General features: G+C 41.7%; 1 protein-coding gene across 1 annotated transcript in view; it reads right to left on the bottom strand.

Annotated features, from left to right (window-relative positions):
• LOC125506984 (long chain acyl-CoA synthetase 6, peroxisomal-like) overlaps positions 1-7,335 on the bottom strand; it is a 13,150-nt gene extending 5,815 nt beyond the window's left edge. The window contains exons 1-15 of the mRNA XM_048671691.1: positions 6,957-7,335; positions 6,030-6,090; positions 5,881-5,958; positions 5,322-5,393; positions 5,142-5,223; positions 4,885-4,990; positions 4,728-4,804; positions 4,176-4,220; positions 3,969-4,055; positions 2,084-2,173; positions 1,907-1,986; positions 1,717-1,810; positions 1,339-1,427; positions 1,122-1,210; positions 6-109 (exon numbers count right to left, since the gene is read on the bottom strand). Coding sequence (XP_048527648.1) covers positions 6-109; positions 1,122-1,210; positions 1,339-1,427; positions 1,717-1,810; positions 1,907-1,986; positions 2,084-2,173; positions 3,969-4,055; positions 4,176-4,220; positions 4,728-4,804; positions 4,885-4,990; positions 5,142-5,223; positions 5,322-5,393; positions 5,881-5,958; positions 6,030-6,090; positions 6,957-7,095 — 1,293 coding nt within the window. The 5' untranslated portion in view covers positions 7,096-7,335. The remainder of the gene's footprint in view (positions 1-5; positions 110-1,121; positions 1,211-1,338; positions 1,428-1,716; positions 1,811-1,906; positions 1,987-2,083; positions 2,174-3,968; positions 4,056-4,175; positions 4,221-4,727; positions 4,805-4,884; positions 4,991-5,141; positions 5,224-5,321; positions 5,394-5,880; positions 5,959-6,029; positions 6,091-6,956) is intronic.
• Positions 7,336-8,377: the final 1,042 nt, after the last annotated feature.

Below are 8,377 nucleotides of genomic sequence, written 5' to 3'. Positions count from 1 at the left end.
TCTGCTGACAATGGAGAAGCGCCTGAAGTCATAAGCCTCACACGTCCACCAAGCCTAGCTTTTATTTTGTTAAATACTAACTTATCCCACATTGGGGAAGGATTTCGTCCTAAAACACAACGTAGTAAGTAAATTTCATTATATATGCAAGGGAATGAAAATGGATCAAATGACAAATATGGTGTGCTTACAAGAATAATGAAATTTCCATCTTGCAGCATTCAGTCATTGCTAAGCAACAGAAATATACTTCCTCTGTAAACTAATATAAAAGCGTTTAGATCACTACTTTAGTATTCTAAACGCTCTTATATTAGTTTACGGAGGGAGTAACTAACACAAGAGGATTACTATTCATGTTTCCAACTTGGAAATTGTGATTACTTGCTACCTACTAGAAAATCATGAAAATGCTACATAAGCTTTATATTTCCAATTATCACACATATCAACCCTTTTAATCTTATTAAGAGTGACCTACATAAAGAGTTGGAACCCATTTGGTCGTTCACTTGCACCTTTAGTATTTTCAGTGTCTAGGTTAAACATGTCAGCAGCCACTTATCTTCATATCCAGCGTTCAATTTACAAGAAAAAAACAGACAGTATTATGGCATTTAGGACTACTTTGAGAAAGCACAATAAACTTCTAAACTAAGTGAACACAAAAAAAAGCACAAGAAAGCGAGCCCAACTCTGACTACAGCTAACCCCGAAGGAAAATGGAATCGTAGTCACACTTATGTTACCTGGGCACCAATTTGGACAGGAAGGAGAAGGAACAAAACTTCATCTTTAGTATACGCTCTTTAACACGAACAATGTTGGATTTTATAAAATTAAATTATAGAAGAATTTTGCTTGCACATACTCCTCTTCTACATATGCTTGGTCTCAAATAAAATTCTACTGTTGGGGCCGCTTCTACAGTTTTCAATTCAAACAAGAATCAATCAATCTACGGAATAGCGTGTTATGGTCAACATACACAGGTGCATAAAGTGAATTGTGTGTGCTGATTTCATGCTTCAGTGGTGAGCAATAATTATGTTAAATGGTTTCTAGACAAAAAATAGGATGGATGGGACACTGAACTTAAATGAACTTCATGATGTGCTTACCATTCACAAGCGCTTGCCTCTTGGCATTGTACGCAGTACGGAATAATCTTTCTTTTAGCCCACCAGAATCCTTCACAGCATTTGTGATTCTATGGAGTAAACAAGCAATAAACCAGTTAACAAAACCCAGTTGAAGAAAATGGACCTCAGAAAAGGTATGCCTAGCCATATGCACAATGAACATGAAAATGTGTAATAACTGGTATAGTTGTATTACGCAGAATAAATTCTGTTATATAGCCGGGGAACACTTGCGAATACGGTTGGTCTCAAAGCAGCCAAATCATCCATCAGCTTCAAATTATCCTGGAAACAGCGGTAATATACTCATGACAAGTACTATAATTGGATGGTTAAAATTTTATCTTTGTGATGAAAGATATTGATGCATATGGCCTTCAAGTAGTCTCTGAACGGTGCACAGCTTTTATGAGAAGTTGCCAAGTGCAAACTATTGCATTGATGAGTAAAACTTATACAAGATCACATATTATCAGTTACTTCTCTCGATACACGTCCTTCATGTCGTTCAGTTTCTATACAATAATGCAAAGTACTACTAACTCTCATCTTAAATAGTTCAAAATCTACATACCCCTTGGTAAAATCCAATGGCAACACCATAGTGAAGCAGTGCAATTTGGTTAGCTCTCTCATAGATGTGAGCTAAAGGTAGGTATGAGATATACCTGAGGAGACATGTCAACGTTATTATCATACAAAAAATGAGTTTTTGGACATTGAATAAGGTACGGCAAAAAAGAAAGGGTATATCAAATCCTCACACGTCGGAGGGGTAAAACTTAACGCCCAAGCTTGATCCTGCAACATTCGCGATTAAGTTCTCGTGAGAAAGAACAGCTCCCTGGGAAAAGATTGGCATCCAATATCACATGTCTGGAAGTAGAAGTAGAAAAGTTTCGTGATGAAGCAAAGAATAATAAGAACGGTGAATGATTTACCTTTGGTGTGCCAGTAGTGCCACTCGTGTAGCAGATAGTGGCAACATCTTCAGGTTTTGGAGGACGGTAAGTTTGAGAACTCATCTTTCCCTGAGTTAGAAGATCGAGAGGAGTTCAGAAAAGAGACGAACACTTTTTCAGGAATGAGCAGAAACTAGATGCCCTAGTATTTATTCTCATTAAAAATAAAATGTTATAGGTAACATAGGACATTATTGAATCCCACATGCATGGAGTAAATACACACTAAAATGAAGGCAATATATCCAGCATGCATATAAGCCTACCAGAACCACCGAACATTAAACAGAAAAACTCTAAAAAAAATTGTGGCTTCAACAATAGAGTGTCTAATCCATCTGGTAGTTTTACCATTTGTCGCTACATGTTGCGCATGCTAGTACACTGCACCAATGCTGCAGCTCAGTTAGGCCAAACATATTTGCAATAGGAGATGAAGAGATGGCCACCTATTGGCCAGGGACTTGCAGCAGTAAGGAAACAAGGGAGTTGGGGGGGGGGGGGGGGCGGGGGGGGGGGGGGGGGGGGGGGGGGGGGGGGGGGGGGGGGGGGGGGGGGGGGTATACTGTGATACTGTGTTAGGGAAGGTTAAGAGCCTGAGAGCATCCACCATACAGTGTCATAACGATGCCACATATCTACGTTTCATGCAGACAAGAAAAATAGATATACCAACCTGGCTATACTCTCCCAAATATGCGCTCATACCAACCTGTCTGCCTAATCCCTTGCAGCCATGCATCCTGGCTATCTTTAGCACGGTAATTGTCCCATACAAGGTTCACAACAACTATATGTCTACTCTTGTATGTGTATTGCACAACATGGGGAGAAGTAACTGTTGTACCAGCATAAACATACACACATCACCCAGTCAGTTTACTTACAACTGGATAATCAAATTTCACATTCTACATTAACCAATTTTCAACCCAAAAGGAAGTAAAAACTTCACCATATACCAGTCACATGGCAAGCAAAGCGCTGCATGTTCTAACATAAGCAGAAGCTAATTGTCACATCAATTTAGTGTGTACTGTGTACAAAACAAGTCTTGCAAATGGGTTAGAAGTTAAACGATGTAGCAGACATGATGAAGTGCAGCTGACTAGTTCATATCTCACGAATGGTGGTTCAAATGTTGCATTATATACCCTTAGAAGTTAGAAGTAGGCGCACGATGAAGCTACAGAATGAGTACCATGCTACACGAAGCCTATGAGAAGTGTGACTTGCACAAGTGTCGTGCGGATTTTGCGACAGTATGCATGATTTGGGGATTTTCGTGGATCAAGGCACACGTGGATGATCTAGGTACAGGATTTCACACAGTGGAGGTTTTACCCAGGTTCGGGCCCCCTGTTCTAGGGGTAATACCCTAATCCTGCTGGATGTTTCTCTCTTGTATGTATGAACAATGCGGTTATAATGTAGTGTCCGAGTGATCTTGTGGATCTCGGTGATTCTACTGAGCTTGTCTAGATTGTACTCTAACTTTGCCTTATATAGGGGTGATGAAGCAGAGGATATAATGGCATTACGCCCACGCCCTGATAACGGCGCAGTTAAGTTGGCTGTTACCAGGGCCTTGATGGCACCATTGGTGATATCGTGGTGTAGCTGAGGTTTATGGCACCATTGGTAACGCCACGACCGGTTCAGTCGGATGAACATCGTGATGCAGTTTAGCCAGATGGGCTTAATGATGCCGGCCCAGCTGAGTGGTTTGCTCGAAAGACTCGGCAGGGAGGGCCTGTCGGGCCGTATCCTCATCATGGGCCTAACCTCTTATGTATCATTAAAAATTCACAACACAGGATGTTTGTTTGTTTGTTTTAAATGAAGGATCAATTAGCAAGTCCACCTGGCTGTGTAGCCTGGAGTAAGTTATGATTTCCACTCCAGCAGCTGCTGTTGTAGATGGCGTATTTGCATTGTCTCCACCAACTACCTATACAAAAAAGAAGATTCAAATACAGAAGAGAAGTTCTCATAAAAACATCACCACCACATTGCATAAAGTATTGTAAATGGGCCACAAAATTCAAAAAGAAAAATGGTCCACGCTTACCACTATAAGGCGAACACATGGCATTTGAGTTAGGAAGCTTAGCAGCTGCAATTAAGGGATTAATAGTTAAGATTATAGCTGGAAATTAAATATACTTCTTTCCAAATGTACCTGATGCAATGCATAGTTAGAGTGCTGAGAGGTATCTATAAACTGATGTAGTGTTTCAAACTATAATAACATTTGGATGAAGTCCAAGTAAAATCTATAGCAGGATACCGACCGCATTAATCTTCTGCATACTTGATACAGTCAGTCCAGAACATAAAGTATTTGACATGGCATCGTGAAGCCCTCATAAAGAGAGTCATAGTCAACATAAATTAAGACCATAGCAGGATGAGATTAACACCTAGAAGTATAGGTAAATTACTGGAAATAATTAGCTACATGTCAGCCTTGCTAGTTACGACTCGACAATTGGTATCAGAAATGGCATGAGTACTAGAACTTTTATGGATTTTATTAACGGAAACTGTAGGGGTGGCCCAACTTTTATGGAGTTTAGAAAATAGTCATCATTTAAGGTTGCGATAAGGGATTAAAGCTCACAGTGCTTAGCGTTTGAGGCACACAGAAAATAGCTTCTACTGTTGCATGGTTCACAATGAACTGAACTGCATCTGGACCTACAGAAAGTACATTACATAGAAAATGTTACTGGACGACTGAGACATAGAGCAAAGATCATTTGGTAATAGGAACATACCAAGAGTATCATAAAGTGGTACAGATACATATGAATATGCAGCACAAGCATGATCAATTATGATCCACTCAGGTCTGTTTATAAAATACAGACCAATGCGTGCACCCTGGTTCAGATAAAAAGAATTAAAGTAAGTACAAATAAATAATCTGAGAAACTTGAGGTGCTATATCAAGATAGCAATATATGGCAAGGTATCTACTTGTTACTAGTCAATAACAAAAGGGCAAGTGCTCGTTGAGATCTTGATGACTCACTTCAGATATTCCATGATAAATAAGACCAGAACCTATTGCAATTCTGCTCGTACTAGCTTCTCCATACGTCATCCATTTGTAGCTGCAATGTTATATGCCATTTATAAGAGTCAAACAAGGCAATCATGAAAAAGACTACAAAATGAAAAAGTAAGGAATACTCGGTTACTCAATCCTTACTCTCCGACTGCTCCATCAGCGCACACTCTTGTACCCAGATATCTACAATCTGTAAAAGTCTCGACTGCGTACCTGCACAATTTGGGATACCATATAAAGTTGTACAGGAAAGATGATTACAGTAATGAGGTTTAAAAGGTTTGCAAGAACTCCCACTCAGTTAGGATTTGCACTTTGGTAAGTTTAACCTCATGTTTGACATATATGCATTTTTTGCAGCCCCCAAGGCTTCGCTAAAACAATAAATAAACAGGTTCCCTTGCATATTACTCTGTTTCTAGTTAGGATCTGCCAGACTATAGCACAAATAGCAATAACTAGTGAGAGCTTCCTCAGGAAAAAAATTACACTCGTTTTGCTGAACTCTGCCTTCCAAACGTTCTCTAGAAATTTCCATCTTTCTAGCATATATTCAGTACATAAGGAGGACATAATCTGAAAGGCTATTGCAGCACTAATCATTCAAAATGAGAGTTTGCTAATATAAGTATATGATTAAGTTTAGATGGATATTAAGAAACAGAAGTTCAGATGTTCAAGATATTGTGAGTATTCTTACACAAAATTATCATGCAGTGTTCCAATGTCTGGAGTAGCAGGAAATCTGTTAATTAAACGCAGAGGTGACTCTGCAGATCTGCAGGATTGTAACAGTGATTGTGAGCAACAGTATATGAAAGTGCATCTTATAACATATAAATAGCATACCGGTACACGTTCCACTTTCCAGTTTGCAACTTTTCAGGAAGAACAACGCTGTAGCCCTGCACTGAAGAAGATATGCACATTGAGTTAATAATTATAGTTACTTCTTAATATGTTATTTCACAAAATAAAAATTTGGCACTAGTGAATGCTAACTGAAATTTAGGGTACATTGAATCGTTAGTAATCGATTGTTTTAAAATATAAGCCATTTCTCAAACAAAGGAAAAACACATGCATTACTGTCCCTGACAGAGTGGGGCTTCTTGCAAACCCCAATGAACACACCGATAACACCACTGTTCATACAAGGAAAAACATGTACGACAGTTCTAAGTAGATGCATAAAAAATACTATAAACTATTCCAATAATCACGAACAGGCCCAAAAAGTAGCAAGGAATATTCCAACTTATTTGGTACTTTTTGAGTTTGCTTTAGCCAGGATTAAGCTACAGACTTGCACTCAGCCTTGAGGCATCCCGATCAGATTGCAGCCAGCAATTCAAGCTTTTCAGATTGCATATAAAGGATTCCGTTCCATTCACACCTTCCTGATGCCGACAAACCAAAAAGGGAAGCTATGGACAGTTAGCAAAACAACCAGCCCAGTCCAGTGCGGGAGCAACCACTCTCTTCTGGTACTATGTTACTTTTCCAGGAAAGTAAAATCCATTTTATAATAACAAACTAACAAGGGAAAAGCAAGCGAGCGACGGAGCAGATGCGCCGTGCCCCGCCCCGATTCGTGAGCCACTCAACAGGATTCTCTGACCACCACCGCGCCGCCAGCGTTAGTCGCTATCCCCGTTAAAGCGTGATGTTGAATCGAACGCGAAATCCAAATCCTAGAGCATCCCGCTGAAGGCCGGTCCAACTAGGACATGCAGGCCAAAGGGTAAGGTGCGAGGGAAGAGAAGAGAGACGTACCGTGGGCGTACTCGCCGGCGGTGGGGTTAGCGGCGAGGCCGGCGGTGGCGCCGGCCTGCGGCTCGAGGTGCGCGGAGACCACGCGGAGGCGTCGCTCCGCGGCGTCCATCATTGCGGGTCCTTCCTCCTCCCGCGCCATGGCTCCCGTGCTGCTGCAGTGCCGGTAGTGTCACGCAACCCCTGTCCGCGCCGCTACTCGTTAGCGCCGCGTGATGATAGGGGAGGTGGGGGGAGCAGACGCGAGGGACGGAAAAAACACGGGCTTATCGCGTGACGTGAGAGCGAACAGACCGAGACAGACGTGGGGAACTCGGCTCGTGCGCCTTGTTCGAGCGGGTGCTCCAAAGGTTGCAGCGGGGATGGATGATCGGGTGGAGAAGGAGAGACGGACGCATAGATATCTCCGATGCATTTTGGTCTTTTGGAGCGGTTCGGGGAGCACGGATGTGGTTGTTCGGTTGCGTGCGCGCGTCGACATGCGGCGGCACGGCATGGCACGGCGCCCAAGTGTGTGCGGGGATTGGGTTTTCTATTTACCTGACAAATCTTCTATATCTAAATAGCTAGCCCCATTAACATATTTCTCTCAACATGCAAGTATGTTACCTCATCATTCAACATGCATAAGGAAAGGGCCACCTCAATATGTAACTATTCATATTAAAAATCCACAACAACATGCATGCATATAAAATTTCATTTCATTATGCTATTTACATTTAATTCTTATATACTTTCAACAACTATTGTTTCAATAATTCATGTTCCATATAATCAAAATATCATTGAAATATTGCAAACGTTCCCGCAATAACGTGCGGGACATCATCTAGTGATAAAAAAAAAGCTAAAGTCGGTTTTCTGATCGGCGCCCACGAATGCGCTCTGCGCCGTTAGGGCATCTCCAATGAGAAGGCGCTTGTACAGCCGCTTGAGGAGAAAAAATTAATAATTTACCACTTAGCACCAACGTAAGAGTTTTAGCCTCCAACGCTCGTATCAATCTGCGGACGCTTAGTCAAATTAAAAAAATGCAAGTGTCTGTAACCTCCAATGCTGCTAAGGGTATGTCCAACGCAAGCGCTATAAGCGGGCGCTAGGATGGATTTCCTTGCCGTTACGCTTCATTCCCTGCCGATCCTGGGATTTTCCTTTGGCGTCGACGCGTGAGGTGGCATCGGGTGCTCCAGTAAAAAAAAGTCTCACGTGTGGATATAACGGGAGCCGGGCGCTACATAGGACGCAAAGAAAGGAACAGAAATCAACCAGGTACGTACGGATCTTGCGGTGAACTTCGATGGACGCTTCATTAGCAGCATTGGAGGTTACACGCGCTTGCATTTTTTTTAATTTACCTAAGCGTCCGCAGATTGATACGAGCGTTGGAGGCTGAGACTCTTACGTCGGTGCTAAGTAGTAAA

The sequence above is a fragment of the Triticum urartu genome, chromosome 5, assembly GCF_003073215.2.
Source record: "Triticum urartu cultivar G1812 chromosome 5, Tu2.1, whole genome shotgun sequence".
In the NCBI taxonomy this organism is placed as follows: Eukaryota; Viridiplantae; Streptophyta; class Magnoliopsida; order Poales; family Poaceae; genus Triticum; species Triticum urartu.
This window is presented reverse-complemented; position numbering and strand designations above follow the sequence as displayed.